The sequence below is a fragment of the Pteropus vampyrus genome, unplaced genomic scaffold (genome assembly GCF_000151845.1).
Source record: "Pteropus vampyrus isolate Shadow unplaced genomic scaffold, Pvam_2.0 Scaffold159, whole genome shotgun sequence".
NCBI lineage: Eukaryota > Metazoa > Chordata > Mammalia > Chiroptera > Pteropodidae > Pteropus > Pteropus vampyrus.
The window spans coordinates 882,723-900,901 of record NW_011888940.1 but is presented as its reverse complement, the minus strand read 5'-3'; the positions used below and the strand labels follow the sequence as shown (position 1 = coordinate 900,901).

The 18,179-nt window shown below is 43.3% G+C and overlaps 1 protein-coding gene across 2 annotated transcripts in view; it reads left to right on the top strand.

Annotated features, from left to right (window-relative positions):
• Positions 1–18,179, top strand: part of DESI2 (desumoylating isopeptidase 2) — a 59,754-nt gene that overhangs the window by 39,893 nt on the left and 1,682 nt on the right. Inside the window, exon 5 of one of the 2 annotated variants that reach the window (XR_002782736.1) lies at positions 15,154–15,423. Coding sequence is in view for 1 of the 2 variants with exons in the window: in XM_011370066.2 (XP_011368368.1) it covers positions 33–176 (144 nt within the window). In the remaining variant the exon portion in view is untranslated. Of the gene's footprint in view, positions 1–32; positions 2,346–15,153; positions 15,424–18,179 lie in introns of those variants that run through there. The other variant, XM_011370066.2, reaches the window with a different exon arrangement.

Sequence of the window (18,179 nt, the reverse complement as noted above, 5' to 3'; positions counted from 1 at the left end):
GCATCCCCTTCCTACAGAGTTGCCTCCCCAAGGAGTGGCTCACGCCCGCAGCCCTGCAGTCCAGTGTCAGCCAGGAGCTCCAGGACGAGCTCGAGGAGGCGGAGGACGCTGTCGCCTCCGCTTCCATGGCAAGCACTGCAGCAGGCCCCCGGCCCGGGCGCCACACCAAACTATAAATGTCTCCAAAGTCACACATTCAGAACTGTCTCTGGCAGTTGAGTATCACTGGAGGAAAGTTAGAGAGTCAGCGTCCTTTGGATGTTCCGTATGCAAAGATGGCTCTACCCCAAGCCCCAGTTTTTCAGCTCAGGATTATATTTGTAATCAAATCACTTGGCGCAGGAGGGAGAACTTTGTATGAAGCTGCCCTCTGTTTTTTTTACCCACTTGTAAATTTGGATTTACTTCTTCTGTTTTATACAAGCTCTGTTAAGTTATGTTTACAGTATTTTGTACCGCTGTTTACAAATCTTGCATGGACTCCTGCCACCGTGAAAGAAGAAAATCTTCATGTCTTCAGAGATGAGGCAGGTAACCTTCGTACACTTCTGACAATTGCCAGAGCTATGGCATAAATACCAGGCACACAGAAAGGTACTTACACAATTGTAGTCCCGTTACCTGCTTCAGATTGTCTTTTAGGTCAGCGTTCACTTTTGTCGAGGTGTTGGCACAGGATGCGGAGAGGTCAAGGCGCACACGCAGCCCTGAGGGCTCGGAACCTTGTCTGCGGGAGAGCTGGCCGGACCTCGGGCCTGGTTCCTCTTAGCACCCCGCTCCCGCCCGCTCCGAGTGGCCCGTCCGAGGTCCTCATCGAGCGGTCGCTGTCATCCCGGTTGTCCGTCCACCTAGGCAGGGTGGCACATTATTGTATCCGTCTGGCTTCGATGCCTCTGATTCTGTAATTAAGATGTTTTTCGTTATATTTTTGCTAGTAACTGACAAGAGGTTTTGCACATGTGTTGGGAGGGGCTTCATTGTTATTTTACTACATATCGATATCCTCCCTGCACAGGATTTTATTGATGAGGTAGGAATATCCTAAATGGTAGCCTTCTGAATAGCAGTATGAGTTGACTTTCAACTGCTTTTAATTCTTCGGGCTGCCTTTTATACTAGACCTTAGAAACTAGTTAGAATAACACACTCCAAAAGTAATTCTTTGATATTTCAAACATTTTATGTACCATGTAAGAGTATGTTGAGTTTATTAGTTTGTTTTGGGAGTAGTTTCACCTCACAATAGAAAGCCTAGTCTCATCGACTTCTTATTTAAAAATCACATTTGGGCATCTTAGAATCCATCTTTTTCTCTTCTCTCAAATGTATGTCTCTCATATAACATACTCTAAGGATGAAATAGAGGTAGTCACCTCGTTTGCAAGGCAACGGTCTGCTCAAGTCCACTCCCAGTTTGACCTTGGGACGTAAGAGCCAAGTCATTACATGTCACATTCGATTTTTCTGCCTTAAGAATGACTGTCCTACAGAAAATACTGGATGCAGTGTAGAAATTATCGAAGGCAGTGACTTCAGCTTTATATATATTGTTAGTTTTAAAGTCATCTACTTTTATTTAAACTTCTAAATAGCTATTTCTCTTTGTAAAGATACGTATCTTTTAGTAAACTACATTTTTTACCTTTTCCATAAGCTGATTTTGATTCATTTTATCAACTTAAGCGCACCCTGTTCACAGGGAAAATAAACCTTGAGTTACAAGCATTGACCTGAGGAAAAGGAAGCCACTTAACTAATTTATGCTTGACTGTTCTCTTTCTGGAGGGGAAGCCTCTACAAATTACTCTCAGGTCTTTAGTGGGGGCAGAGCGCTTGTTTGAAGAGATGACAGAAGAATATATGACTTTCGTGAAAACTAGACTTGGTTCAGGTCTAAAAGTGAGATTTAGAATAGAACAGTAAGACTGTAGCAGTGAATTTGTTCACTCAAGAGTCTTATCAACAAAACCCAGGTTAGTGAAAACTGTTTGCTTTTTTTTTTTTTTTTAATAATGTGATAGGTTAGTTTTTTCTAATGCATCCGGATGTACGTGACTTAAAGCTGGGCTACTGACACATAAAGGAGTGGCCATCCGTTAGAAACTTCTTGGTGAAAAGCCAAGAACATCCCATCTGTACTTTTCCAGAATCCAGCACCTCAGCACACAAACGATTTGTTATTTTGTTGTATTTACTTCAATCTGCAGCATTTGGAGTTTTAAAATAGTGTGAAGGGTCCTAGTAGAAGTAAGTCGTGGCCTGTGGCCAATTATCATATTAACAGCAGATAAAATTCTGGAAGCGAGATCGCTTAAGGTTGAGAAATAAAGAAATTTAGAAAATTTTATTTGACTCTCTACGGTTCAAAACTGAGAATGGGTTTAATTAACTAGCATTTAGCTAGCTTTTCCTTGCCATTAGAGGCAAAGAATCTTGTTTTCTATCTGATCTCTGTTAAGAAAAATTCCGTATAGAAATCCAATCATTGAGATACATGTGACATGGTGGAGTCAGAGATTCTCTTTGTAGCTGCAACCAAGTGAATGAAGCCTGTTTCTCATGGGTTGGGCAGTGATAGAGCATTAGAGGGTCAGAAGCCGCTGGTGTCTACCGTTTGTTTTAAATGCTCTTGGGGATTTTTCCCAACCCTACTAAGGGGGCGTCGGCTTTGGGAAGAGTGGCCTGTGAACTGTAGAAGGCAGCGATGCGGTAGTAGAGAGTGAGCCGCCACCGATGCCTGACATCCAGCCAGCTGTTGGCCTGACCCACAGCAACAGCGCGAGTTACCTTCACCAGCATTTGTGCAGAGCAGGGAATTCTGATCTTGACCGATCGATGGCGTTGCGCGTGTGGGGGCCAGCACTCCAGACAGCGGCGGGGCTCGGATCCGTGGCTTCTTTCCATCTCCGCGAGGCGGGTAGAAGCACGTTCACTGCTCCAGGGTTCTAATCTGCGTCGTCTCACGGCTCCGTTTCTGTACGATACCCCGGTTTCCATACGTGCCGTCGTCTCTTCCCGCGCGGTTTCAGAGCGCAGCTCCATCACTAGACTGTCGTTGCCTACTCAGTCAGCACACGTGCGCTTTCACTGTTCGAAAGGTGTCACAGCTGTTAAAGAATCTTCATGAACCTGGAGATCATTTCTTGTGAAGTTGAATGCAACTGTACTGTCATTCATAGTGTTTATATGAAAAATACCAGGAATCTTCACTTTTGCTACCTTGAAATAGCCTTGGGCTATCATGTTATCAACATTGAAATACATCGATTTATTAAAAACTACTTTTATAAGAAATACTTTCTAGTGCTTTCTGACCTCCAGGAGATGACGACTGTTACGTATTTGTGTCGGGGGTGGGAGGTCACTGTTAAAACCCGAGACTCCCATCTGCTCTGCAGAGACATGGCCAGCCCCGCCCCATCGTGGATTCACCTGTGCGTTTCTCCCGTGAATTCCTCTTGAGTTCAAGTCTATGGGCCAACTCCTTAGCTGCCCAGTAGAGCATAACCACACCCCGTCACAGGCAGCGGGTGCCAGCCCCAGCTTCTGGGGAATGTAGGCGAGGCTGGGAAAAGGGAAAATGCCCTCTCCTCCCCACCAGCGGTGTGGGGGAGGCCTGCAGAGGGAAAGCCCCCCACCCATGTGCCACGCGCCCCCACCTGGCAGCATCCAGCGTTCAGGAGCCTGGGTGACCAGCCTCACCTCCCACAAACTGGAGCGCCTAGTCCAGCATATTTCCCCCTTACTAATTCAAAAATTCTCGTATTAAGTATGGTTAAATAAATAGTGGTCTCTTGCGGTCTGTCAGCGCCTGCTCACTCTCTGCTAAGTAGGAATGATCTGTTCTCGCCTCCAAGACAGGAACCAAAGGGAGACTCTCTCCCCAACCCCCGCCCCATTCTAAATGGATTCCTAATAGGCATGTTGGTCACAAACTCTAATCTGGTAAAGCAGCCGGTCTTGCGTGCAGAAAGGGTGCCAGATATACCAAGGGACAATAGGCTTTTTCCCCCCATTATTTGCTCCTAAAGTTCACCTTATCATCCAGATATTGATTGACCTTCTAAGTTTGCAAAAGTCTATGCTAATAAAGACTAACAGCTCCATGCTATGCTTCTCAAGAAGTAAATTAATGGGCAGCTCCTTATTTCCTTACGGATTCTGAACTCAGAGACTTGCCGAGGCCTCTCCAAGCCACCCCAGCCCTTCTTCAAACAATGAAGCCAAAGAGGGTCAAGCCTTGAGCCTACACTGGGTGGGAACTGAATAGTTTCCTTCTTGTTGAGGCCAAGGGAAAACTGAAGAAGGGCCCCCACTCAACCTGACCGGGGAAGCTAGACTGGCGCAGCTGTGCCCTGCAGCCCTGCTTCACGGTCCCATTGAGAATGTACCCCTCCCGAGCAGATGGGGGGAGTAGAGCCATGTTCCCTGAGCTCTTCCCTGACACCTAACCCCTTGAGAACAACTGCCAGGTTCTACCAAACACTCCAGCCTATTTAGCAGGCCTCAGGGGAGCCATTGGCTGCCAGGCCGTTTCCTTCCCACCCGTAAGTCCCAGTGATCAGTGCCCAGGCAAGCCGCACTGAGGGAGCTACATGTCTCAACAGGCTGTGCTTAGAGCCTCGCAGACAGGCGGACTCGGGGATGAAGTTACCAAAATCACTAAACCAGACCCCTGGAGGGAGGAGGGAGGAGGGGTCTGCGCTGGAAAAGGCACATGCATTGGACAGGTCACTGAAAAATGAGTCAAAGAAAAAAATCCAGTCTACCTAGGACCCTCTGTCTAGGTGGCCGTTTATCACACACACGGAGAGGAACTGGGATTTGCAGATCACTGGAATAAGAGAAAAGGAGCCAGGCTTGCCAGACTCGGCCCCGAACAAAGACAGGAAAACTTTCTGCCGCCTCTTCCACCTGGGTCAGCCACACCAGAGACTCCCTAGCAGTGGCCCCTGGCAGGCCGTCGATAATCCATAGAAAGCCAGTGTCCCCACAGATATAGAATGGCTGTCACCTTAAGTCTGGAAAGACTGTTTTGTGGACAAGACAAAGGAGAAAAGGGAAATCCTCTTCTTGTGCCCCTGCTGTGCACTCCCGGGCAGCCTGTGACATTCCTGCTTTACGCAAAGACAATTGGAGGTTATTAGCCCAAGGCCACCCAAGTGGCATAGGGAAAACCCGTATTTGAACCCAGCCAATCAAAAAGCTCCTACTCTTTCTATTCAAGCGTTTTCTGAACTGGACAATCCCCAGGCCGCCCCAAACCTACCGCATCAGAATCCGCGTTTCACTAGATCCCCGGATGATTTACGTGGACGTTAAAGTTTGAGCATCTCTGCTCCAGGCCGCAGCACTCAGTTCCGTGCTGTTCAAGCCGCCTCTGCCATGGGAGGGAGAGTTTCCTAGACGAGGTGGCCGTCCGGCCGCCTGGACACACGGATGTCTGAAGGACCTGGTGTTTAGTCCCCCTCCGAAATTCAACAGTGTGGAATGATTTTCTGAATTTTTTCTCAGTTTTTCTGAATCCATATGAATCAAGGAGTACTCCAACAAACATGAAGCATGAACTTGAACCCTCTGGAGGGGTTACAGGTAGTTTCCTCAGAGCCCCCGATCCGTGCCCAGGGGAGTCTGGACCGATGTTTGGGTTGATTGTCTACTTCACGTGGGGGACCATCAGGGCTGCACGCCCATCGCTCCGCCAGCCCGGGTTATTTACTTCAGTCAGCACTGAAGTCCCGAGAGATCCATCGCCAAATCCTCGTCCCCAGCTCCTCCTCGGGCCAGCCCCCCTACTTACCCTTACTAGTCCCTCTTCGGCTGTGCCTTCCAGAACCCCCAGTCTATGCCAGGTGAGTGCCCAAGTGGCCTTCACTTTTTCAAATGTTTCTTGGCCTCTCGACTTTATCTGAGACCTGGCTTCTCCCTGCAGGGGCTCTGTCCCCATCTCCCATTGTTGCTCCTAAACAATGTCGCCTCTTTCCTTCCAAACTTCTGGTCCCATGCTGCCCAGTCTGGCCAGCGGCTTCCTCATTGCCATCATCTGCTCCCCTTCCTCCCGCTCTGTCTTCCTCTACCCCTTTTCCTGTCGTCATTCTCAGTGACACCACATTCACACAGATGACCCATCCAGTCCCCTAGCCCAGTGTTTCTCACCGGGGGCTCTGTTGCCATTTGAAGTGGCGCAAACCTTGTGCTAAGACAGTCCTGCCATTACGAGATGTGGCATCTCTGCGCCCTGTCCGTTAATTACCAGCATTCCCCCCCGCCCCCCGCCGCCCGTCACAGTCATTGCCAGATCAAATGTCCCCACACACTTTGCCCCCAGGGGGTGGGCAGTTCTGTCCTTGCTTGAGAACCACTGTCAGTGTCTCGGCCTCTTGATCTCTTCATTTCTGCCACGCACTCAAACCTTAGACTTGTCACCACCAGTAACTGCTAAAATCTTCCTCTGAAACATCTTCTCCCACTAACCTCTCAGCGCACTCGAGTTCCCCGCACTGCAACGCGTCTTTGACCTAATCAAGACCCCAAAACCATTAAGCGTTGCGCTTGTTTGACTCATCACCTCCCTTGTCCGCCATTATTTTTCTTCCCGCCCAGCCTAAATTCCGTACTCGATGATTAAATCACCTCCTCTCACGGCCCTCCACATCTGTGCCCCTCTCTCCTTTCATCATCATGACCTGGCGACCCCAGCCCTTTTCGGACCAGACTCCTGTGCGTCTGTGCCTGAGCAGCTGAATGTGGCTGAGCAAAATCACTCAACTGGGCTAACGGGTTTGACCTCAACGTTCCTATCTATAAACCTCAGACACCTGACACCACGGCTTGCTGCAGTTCCCCTGTGAGTCTGCTTTCCCACGTCCTGGGTGACACTTCATACCTGCCCTCTCTTCAAATTCTCTGCGTGTTTCCCACACACATTTCAGTTGAGAACCTCACTATATACGTCACTGGAAATATAGGGACAATTTAGCCAATTGACCTCTGTCTTAGGGGAAAAGAAACAATTCTCCCTCTTCTGTTTCTCTTTCCCTTTCACACAGAACACTTCGCTTCTGACCCTTCTGGTCACCAAATGTGTGGGGCTTTTCCCCACACCAAGCAATTCTTTGTGAAACCAGCTTGGTGTCCTAACTACCTGGAGAGAGCATCAGAGCTCACAGAGTCAGGCCTCGGTCCCGCGAGACGGCAGCCCACTTCACATGCTGGTCTTAAGCAGTAGGTCCCCAGGTTACCCACGACTCCTGTGCAACTTAGCTGTAGATCAGGGTTTCCCATGATTCCCTGCTCAGGTTCAACTAACTTGCTAGAGCGGCTCCGAGAATTCGGGAGCACACATTCACCAGGTTATTGAAGGGCATGATAGAGGATATGGATGACGAGAACAGCCAGATGAAGATGCACAGGGTGGGGTCTTGAGCACAGGAGTGTCCGTCCCCATGGAGCTGGGATGTGTCACCCTCCCGGTACCGGCATGTGTTTACCCACCTGGAAGCCCCTGAACTCCGTACTGTTGTGATTGTATTGAGCCTTCCTCACACAGACATAATCGACCATTAGCTCCGTTTCCAGCCCCTCTTCCCTCTCTGAAGAGTTGGGGGGTGGGGGGCGGGTTGCTGCCCTGAAAATTCCAGGCTTCTAATCATGGCTTTTGGTCTTCCTGGTGACCAGCCCCCACACAGGAGCCCACCCAGGGTTGCCTCATCCCTCAGCGGGACAAAAGATGTTCCTGGCGCTCTTATCACTGGGAATTTACAAGGGTTTAGGAACTCTGCGCCACGACCTTCAATCTCCCAATCTACAGACTCACCCGAATCTGTACCCAGAGTCACCGTCCCCTTTACAATAGGAAAAGGCTCCTATGGTCATCAAAGGCCAATCTCTCTTGTCATTGAGTCTTACCCTCTCTCCCCTCTCCAGGACTTGCTCCCCATGACAAAAGTTTGTGTACCTTCAGGAACCATTCACTCTCCTAAACAACATCTTTACTGTGAAATACATACACGAAAGAATAAATAAGCTATATACGCACAGTTTAAAGGATAATAAAATGAGCACCTCCCCGGACACCACCCGGAAAACAATGTGGCAGGACCTCAGAGGCGCCACTAACCTGCCCAGTCCCATCCCGTCCCTCCACTGCAGGGAAAAATGCCTTTCCTGAGTCTGTTAATCATTCTTTTGCTTTCTTTTATGGTTTTAACACCCACATAGGCAAATCTAGACAACATGGTATTTGGTTTTACCAAATAATTTGGTTTAAACTTTGGGGGATCACATATGTTCTGGGATTTTTTTTTTAATTTCTATATTACGTTTTTGATGCATGCATATTAATATGTGTGGTTATAGTTCATTTTCACTGCTGTATAGTATTCTGTTGTCTCAATCTACCACGATTTTATTTATCTATCTACTTTGGGGAGACATTTGGGCCGTTTCCAGTTTATCACCATTATGAGTAATACTCCTCTGAATATTATAATGCATCTCTCCTGCAGCAGCTACGAGGATTTCTCTAGGAGCTGAAGTGCCAGGCGGAAAGAAGTGTGCGTGTTCAACTTTATTAATGTAGAAAAACGACGTACTCTTCTTATTACACTTTTATTAAATCGAATCCCATTCAGCCGTCTCTCCATCTGCTAATCAAACAGAACTCCACAGGCTAGTTATTTTCTTACAATGTTGTATAATGAAATTTCAGAACCGTGCCTTGAAAAATATTTTTTCATTATTAACTCAAGGAGTCAAAGAGATGAGAACAGAGCCCTACTCCCACACAGCCCTAACAAGGATAACCCTCAACGCCACACAAGTAGTTCACAAAAACTGGTTGTTTCGGTTAGGAACTTGCGACTGGAAAAAAAGAAAAAGAACATCTTGTTCTCTGCAAAGTGGACGCCGCTGTGAATATTCACCACTATTTGCAACTCTGAGCAGCAGGGTCTTGTTAGACTCCTACGACTTTAGAAATTGTTGTCACATCCTGTGAAAATAACCTCCCCACCCCCCCCAAAAAAGAAACAAAAACTATATTTGGCTGCTTGTCTCACTTGATAATTCAGAGACTGACGTATAATGTTGTAAATGACATCTCGGCATTCCTAAAGGTCGTAGATACTTGAAAAACTTCTCTTGCATATCAGAAGAGAATCGTGGCCCTTTGATCCCACCTGCACGATGAAAAACTCAAAGCCCTGCTAGATATGTTATTTAACAAATCATCTGGAAGTCCCCGTATCACCCTGTCAGCACTGGGTCATCAACACCGTCCTCCAAAGAGGCTGTAACACTCTGCGCTCCCACAGCCGGACTTTTAGACCCATCGCCCCGCACCCTTGCCATGCTTGATAGGGTGACTCTGTAATGTTTGCCAGTCTGATAAGCACAAAGTGGCATCGAGCTGTGCTTTCGATTTGCATTTTCCTGATTATTAATAATATCGGAAACCCTGATATGTTTCTGAGCCATTTATGTTTTCTGTGAAATGTCTGTCCTGTCTTTTGCCTATTTTTCTATTAGTTTATTTATATTTTATTTGCCGAGTGTAGGAAATATTTACATAACCTGGCTACTATTCCTTGGCGTTCCGTTGCTACAAATATTTTCTCCCAGTATGAGACTTGTCTTTTTACTCTCTTTAAGATGTGTTTGATAAAGAGAAGTTTGTTTTAAAGTGGTCAAAAATAGCAATATTTTTCTCTATGGTAAATGTCTTTTGTATCTTAAGAAATCCACTTCTCCCCTTAAATTGTAAAGATATTCTCCTATGTTTCTTCTAAATATTTTAATCTTTGCCTGTTGCATTTCAGTCTTTAATCCAACCAGAATTTATTCTGTGTTTGTGAGGGAAGGACCCAAACTAATTTTTTTCCCGTGTGGATAACTATTTGCCCTGACAAAATACACAATGCAAAATACACAAGAGTTTCCATTTACCACTTCTCGCATACATACTTTTCCATTATTAACATCTTGCGTTAATGTGGCACATTTGTGAATTGATGAACCAGTCATTACATTATTATTAATTAAAGTCCATTTGCATTAGAGTTTACTCTTTGTGCTATGCAGTTCTATGGATTTTGCAAAACCCACCATTACAGTATCATACAGAATAGTTTCACAGCCCTAAAGTCCTAAAACCCCCACGTGCTCCACTATTCATCCTCCCTCCCGACAGCCCTTCGGGACCACTGATGTTTTTACTGTCTCTATAGTTTTACGTTTTCAAGAATGTCACACAGTTGGAATCATGCAATATGTAGCCTTTTCAGATTTGCTTTTTACTTAGTAATATGCATATAAGTTTCTTCCATGTCTTTTTGAGGTTGATAATGCATTTGTTTTTATCTCTGAATAATATCCATTGCACAGATACCACAGTTTGTTTATGCATTCACCTTTTGAAGGACATTTTGGTTGCTTCCAAGTTTTGGCAGTTATAAATAAAGCTACTATCGACATCTGTGTGCAAGTTTTCAACTCCTTTGGGTTCGTACCAAGGAGCATGGTTACTGGATCGTATGGTAAAACCATGTGTAGCTTTGTTAGAAATTTCCAAACGGTCTTCCAAAGTGGCTGCACCGTTTCACATTCCCACCAGCGATGAATGAGAGTTCCCGTTGCTCCACATCTTCACCAGCATTTGATGTTGTCAGTATTTGAAATTCAGCCATTCTAGTGGGTGGGTAGTGGCATGTCCTTGCTGTTTTAATTTGAAATTCGCTAATGATATATGATGTTGAGCATCTTTTCATATGCTTATTTGCCATCCATGTATCTTATATGACAAGGTACCTATTCAGATCTTTTGCCCACGTTTTAATTGGGCGGGCTGTTTGTTTTCTTATTGTTGAGTTTTAAGAATTCTTGGTATATTTTGGATAACAGTTTTTTAATAGTGTGTGTTTCTTGTAGCTTTAAATTTTTTGAAAATTTTCAGCCATTATTTCTTCGACTGCTTTTTCTGCACTGCCCCCCTCACCTCCACCCTGCCACCTCTCCTTTTGAAACTCCAATTACACGTATGTTAGCATGCTTTGATTTTTGTCTCAAGGCTTACTGATGCTTTGCTTATTATTTTTCCAACCTATTTCTCTCTATGTGCTTTAGTGTAGTTTCTATTACTATATGTTGGTATTGACTATTTTTTTCCTTCTTCTGCAGTGCTTAATCTGGTATAAATCCCATTCAGGAAATTTTTCATCTAGGATTTTATATTTTTTTAATCTCTAGAAAGCTTTCATTTCTCTTCTCATTCTGTTCCTGTTTTCCTTTAAATCTTTGAGCATACTGAGTATATTTATAATAATTTTCTTAACGTTCTTATTTGTTGATTCTATCATATCTTTCATTTATTTCTAGGTCTGTTTGTTAATCCTGGGTCTGTTCTTATTGACTGATTTTTCTTCTGGTTATGGGTCACATTTTTCTGCTTATTGACGGGTATAATAGTTTTTTATTAGATGCTATATATTTCAAACATTGCTGAGTGTCTGGATTTTAAAGGATATTGAGCTTTTTTCTGGCTGAGAATTAAATCAGCTTGATCTTTCCAAGGCTTGTTTGTAAGCTTTGGTAGAGCCGGTTCATAGTAGCCTTTGCTCTAGAGATGTTTTAGCCCAGCTAGTCATGTATGCCCCTCCGGGCATCGGTACTAAATAGCCCTGGTGATTAGCAAGGCCTTTCTGGTCTGACTGGTCAGACTGTCCTATGGAGCTGTGGAAATTGTTGAGTTTAAAGCTTCCAGGTCATTCTTTGCCCACACTCATGGAGTTTTACCCACTCCTCTGTAGCTTAAGTATTCAGCAAAGTCTCAAGGGGACCCCATGGGGATTTCTGGGTCCCTTTTTCTATCTAAATCTCTCCTCTCTGGAACTCTGCCCCACAATTGGCAGCATCTTCTACTTTCCTGAAATCTGAGCTCTATCTTCTCGACTCGGTGCCTCATGCTCTGCTTGGGACCCTTCTCCCTATACTGTGATCGGGAAGATGCTTCCAAGCAAAAGACAAAGCAATTGTAGGGGTCACCCCACTTGTCTCTGTTCCCCTCTCTCAGAGATCACAGTCTCACTCTTCTTTTGGTCCAAAGTCTGAAAACCTCTGTTCCACACGTTACGTTTTTAGTTGTTTATGACACAGGAGACTCTGCTAGTCCATAATGGCCACAATCTGAAGTCTCTGTTTGTTTCTTAATATAATGAAATACGTTAATTGATTTTCTAAGAAATTGATTTTCAACTTTGCCTTCCTTGCATACCAGACATAAACCCAACTTCCAAGTTGATCACAATATCTTTTTAACATATTGCTAGATTTAAGATAGATACAGAGAGATAGGTAGGTAGGTAGGTACATAGCTACATAGGTAGTTAAATAGATATTCTAAGTTCTGAGTGAAGTTAGCCTGCAATTTTCCTGTCTTGAAATGTCCTTGTCTGGTTTTGGATTCAAGCTTGTGCTAGCCTTATAAAATAAATTAGAAACAGGTTATTCAGTCCTCTAGAAGAGTTTGCATGAGTGGAATGATGTGTTTCTCTCTCTTTCAGTTCTGCTGGAGTTTGGTTTGTCTGTTTTACTACATTGTTTTTTTTTTTCCAAAGAATTAACTTTTGGTACTCTATTGTATGACTATTTTCTCTGTCATTCATTTCTGCTTTTGTTTTTGTTTTTATTTCCTTTCTTCTGTTTTCTTCTGGTTTAGTATGTTATTCTCTGTTTTTCACAAATTGTTGGCTTCCTTCAGAATTCAGAATCTTCTTTTATAATTTAAACCATATATTTTCCTCTAAGCGTTGTATCTCTCAGGTTTTATTATCTAGTATCAATAATATAATTTAGTTAAGAATAGCTTCTAATTTTCAATATGATTTATTTATTTAGATTTATTTATTTATTAGTTATTTAGAATGTTGTTCATTACTTTTCAAACTTACAAGGATTTTCTTATTATCCTCTATTGATTTTCCATTTAACTGCATTATAGTCAAAAATGTTGACTAACTCTTTGAAAATCGTTAAGGTTTAATAGCCTACCACAGGATCGATTTTTCTTAAGTGTTTTAGGAGTGTTTATTCATCAGTTGGTTAGGTATATTCTTCTCTATGTGTTGGTGAGATCAGGTTTGTCAATTGTGCTACTCAAATCTGCTATAATCTTGCTAAATTTTTCATCCTCTTGATTAATTACTAAAAGATGTGTTTAAAATCTTTCACTATGATGATAGTTTTCTCAGTTTCTCCCTGTATTTCTGCTAGATTTTGATTTATATATTTTGAAACAGCATTATTAAAATAGTACAAGCATATTTAGAATTGTTATTGCTTTCTGGTTGAAATTAAACCTTTCTCAGTATTTAGGGACACTGCTTATGAATTGTAAAACTTCTTTAACTTAAAGCTACTTTAGCAAATATAAATGTAGATACACTAGCTTTCTTTTTCTATATGAATTTTTTTCATGAAAATACTTTGTTTTCATGAAATACTTTTGTTTTCATGAAAATATTGTTCGTGAAACAAGCATAGATAGTATTCGCCTGGTATATCCTTTTCATTAGTTTGATTTTCAGCTTTCCTGTGTCCTTTATTATAGGTGTGTTTCTTATAAATAGTTTCTTATAAATATAGTTAGAATGTTGGGGGTTTTTCCCTTAATCCTGAGATTCTTTGCCTCTTAACAAAGTTTAATACATTTACTGTGATAACTGAGATAATTAATTTATATTTCTGCCTTTTTATTTTGTGCTGTTTTATTTCTCCCTCTTTTTCTTTCTGTATCCTCTCTCCCTTCTATTTTTTGATTATGTATTTTCTATTGAAAAGTCAACCATCAGTCTAATTGCCTTTCTTCCATTGGTGATTAGTTCACTCTTTCAAATATTTATGGGTATATACTCTATGCTAGGCACTCGTCTAGTTGGATAAATCAGCAAACAAGTCACACAAAATTCCTGTCTGCATGGAGTTTACATCTTAGTGATAGATTTTTTTTCCTCTCTGACTAAGAATTTTAGAATTCTCAAGTTCCACTATAATATACCTAGACAGAGATGACTTTTTATTTACCCTGTTTGAGAGTATTCTGGCTTCCTGAATCCGAAGTGCGATGCTTTTCAACAATTCTGGAAAATTCTCAGCCATTATCCTTCTGAATGTTTCTTCTTATCTGTTCTTTCTAATGTCGCTTCCTAGAATTTCAGGTGGACTTTTATTAGATCCTTCTTATTCTCTGTATCTCTTAACTTCTCTTGTATCTTTTTCCCATTTGTTTATTCTACATTCTGGGTAATTTATTTGAATCTATCTTTCAGCTCGCTATCTCTGTCTTTAGCTGAGTCTAATCTGATACTCGATCCATCCATTAAGTTTTTAATTTCAGTTATATTTTCATAGCATGGATTCCTATTTGATTCTTTTACAAATCTGCTCAGTCATTCTCTACAATCTTTTGCTCCCTGTGTATATTTTCAAGCTTTTAAATTTTTTTAAACATATTAAAGATGCTTTTTAAATTCCCCCATTTAATAATTCCAGTATGTAAAATTTTTATGTACTTGTTGCTACTGGCTTCTTCTTCATTTTCACTCACAGTGTCCTGATTCTTTGTGTGTTTTATACATATATATATATTTTATATATATATATGTTTTATATATATGTTTTATATATATGTTTTATATATATATATATATATTTTTTTTTTTTAAGGTAAGTTCCATGAAACATTATGTTTCTTGGAACTTTAACTATGGAAATTCTCTCAGGCTCACGCTGAAGTTTTTCCCAAGAAGATTTGCATGAGCTTCTGCCAATTGCCTGTGGGAACAACCCATTCAGGTTCTCTTTAAGTTCTCCATCTGATCTTTTATATCAACTGCTTACTGCATTAGATACACTTGTACCTGTAAATATAAAAGTTCAGGGAGCAGAGGTGGAAGCAAAAAGGAAGAAAAAGGAAAATTTAAGGGATGGTGTTTTGAAATATTTTATTACAGTTAGAAAAAGAAAACAGTGTAGATCTTTAAATATAGTTAATAAAGTGTCTAAGAGATAGAGGGTTCATAGATGATGGTCTGGCATATATTTCTCTAAAGTTAATTCCGAAACTTCAGGAATAAAATGTGGGGTAAAATTATCTCCCAGTGCAGAGCAGTTATTCCACTAGAGTATCATGGACAATGCTATTCTTGGGACGAAAAGAAAGCTCCAGTTCTCCTGAAGACAGCACAACACAGCTCCTCTCTTGGGAGAAAGGAAGCGGGAGAGCCTCTGCTTTTCCTTGGTGGTTTTCCAGCTGCTGCCGTTTAACCCATTCGTGTTGCTGTTTCCAAGCTCGGTTTTCCATCTATAACACAGGACTGATGATGCGTCTCACTCAGCAGGCTGCGGCGAACATCCACTGAAGCCAATCTCGTAAGTGCTAGAACAGAGCCTGACACATAATAAATGTTCAGTAAATGTCAGCCAGTCTTGTCAATGTTATTTAATCTGGAGTAAAGCTTCTGAAACGGGAGTTATCAAGTCCTTCAAAGTAGTAATGATGGTCTCTCATATTAATTTCAATAAGCCTGCATTGTATTGAATTTTTTATTTATGTTTGATTCACATTGCATCAAGTGAGTATGAATAGCTTGTGCTAGTTGAAAGTGTTTGACGATAAATGTCCTCGATTCACAAAATGAGGACAATAAACTTTAGTCAAATAGGATTTTTAAAATATGAAAGAACAAATTAATAAATGTAGCCAGGAAGATTAAAGGTTTCAAAATAGAGCCCACAGGAGAAAAAAACCTTAAAGTGATCCTTGGGGATGCCTCTGTTGGGAATCAGGGGATTCGAGTCCTAGAGTCAGCCCTCCTCCTACGAGGTGACAAACATGAACAGAATTAGTGCCCGTGTCAGGGCTCTAATCCTCACAACTCACTGAGAGGCTCGTCTGTGACAGAGGCACTTGCAGCACAGATCCGAAGGTCAGTGCCCACGTGGCTGCCTCCAGAGCCCTGGCTTTTCTGCTAGTGCTCACTGGCCCAAAGGAGACATCGCTGCTTGTTTTCCTGCCTTTGGTGATTTCCTGTCCTCGGATTTTTTCTCATAAACAGGTGACACAGCGTCCAGGCCTGAGCCTAGTAGGAATTCTGGAGAGTTAGGATGCAGCTGTAGGAAGGGCTGGCAGAGGCTGTTGACATGAAGGATTTGACCCCAAGGAAAGAGAACCAGAGCAACCAGTTTGGCCCTGCAACTGAGCTTCCATCATTAGAAACCAACAAGGGACAGAGTTGTTGCCTCTCAGATTTATCAGTGGTCTAGCCCTCCATGGACGTGTATTTGATGCCTATGGGAAGGACCATGCAAAATCGGAAAGGACCATTTCATGCGAAGTTCTATAATAGCCAGACAATTCCCCAGTAGGTCTATTCCATTCCCCTCCCTTGAAACCGAGGCATTAGACTAGGCACTGCCCTCCCCAGCCCCCTGGCTGTGCCACCTTGTGTGATTCAGGCACCTGCCCCTCCCAAGTTTAGGCCTCAGCTCAGTGAGTCCTTCCTCTCAAGTCCCCAGCAACCTTCAGAGGCAGATGTTTGTGTGGGTCATTGGCCAGTCTGCAGCAATTCCCAGTGACCCAGCATCAGCTGCTGGGCCAGGTGCTGGGCCCTGGGGCCCTGTGACATGCCAGGGTTCAGCCACCCAAAGGCCGTGGTTGGACCTCCCTTTGTTCTCACTTGCTTATGTGGTTCCCAAGATAGCAGCTCAGGGTGTGAGGTCGTGAGTAAATAGCATGGCCCTTCTGCCAGCATATGGGCAGTCCCAGCGGGGGAGGGAACTTCAGCCGAACAGCCTTTCCATAGTGTGTGCTTGCTGCGTAGTTGAGAATATGTAATTCTGCTATAGAGGACAAGAAAAACAGACGGGAAACCAAACTTATATGTAAAACATAGATAATGAAGAAGCTAATATCTTGTGACTTATAGACAAAACTCATAAAATGGGTTAAGTATAGCGAATAATGTGAGACATATTAGCTATAGATAAAATAAGTACAGCACACGTGTGCTTAGATAGGACAGACCAAGAGACCAAGTAGGCACCAAATCGTCATGCGGTGCACTAAAGCTCTAAATATTCATGATACGCTGTATGATACACTTGAACTCTCAATACCATGATGCTGTAAACAGACATGAGGCAGCTGAGGCACCAACATTCATGACACACGAAACATACATGATATTCACAAGGCACTCAACATTCAGGAGTCTTCAATCGGTCGCTGTTTCCATATGTACCTAGGATTTATAACCAGGTATGTAAGACATGCAGACCCAGAAATGACAGCCATGAAGGAAGAAGGTTTTATACTCATAGACCCCTGGACACAGGCACATTGTGCCATATGGGGAAGCACCAAGGTCGTTCAGGAAGCAGAATAAGCCAGAGGAGAGGACTGGCAGGAGCCTCAATTGTGGTTTTCCCAGAAATATACGGGCAAGGCAGGGTAGGCAAGCTGAGCAGGCAGGGGACTAAATCATGTGAGTAATTCGGGCGGGCTCTGGGCTGCAGGAGTGGTCCTTAGTTTCCCAATACCCCTGATTTGGGGTGGGAGAGAGCGCCCTGGGACAGCAGGAACCCGATGAGGCTGGGGAGGATACGGACTTGGAATTAATTGGTTTGCATGTCAAAGACACACTCACAGGCAAGCTGTTGGCCATCTCTAGGAATTAGCTAACCCTGAGAGAGAGGGGCAGTCCCTTCCCAGGTCTGCAAGACCCAAAGATGTCAAAGCACCATAAAGTATAGAAAATAAAAAACATGATTAATACAGCCACCCAGTGGTGACACCATTCTGGCTCCAGCTTGCCAGGTAAACTCTCCAGCTATTCCATAGGCTAACTGATGCATCACAGCTATGGCCATACCAACCTGTCCTGCTTCTACTCAGAACACTGACCTCTAATATCTCCAGTCTGCTGAGCCCCCTGGCACATCCTCAGCTCTGGTCCTCACAACCACACCGTCAGTGGGGTGAGCCAATGAGGTAGAGAGAGACAATGGGATTTTCCAAGAAGCCAATGGACCATGAGCTCTGGGGCCCTCACTCCCTAGGTCCTTTGTGTCCAGGTAGGAAACAGATCAGGTTCCTTCCCTGATGAACACAGCATAAGCCCAGGTTC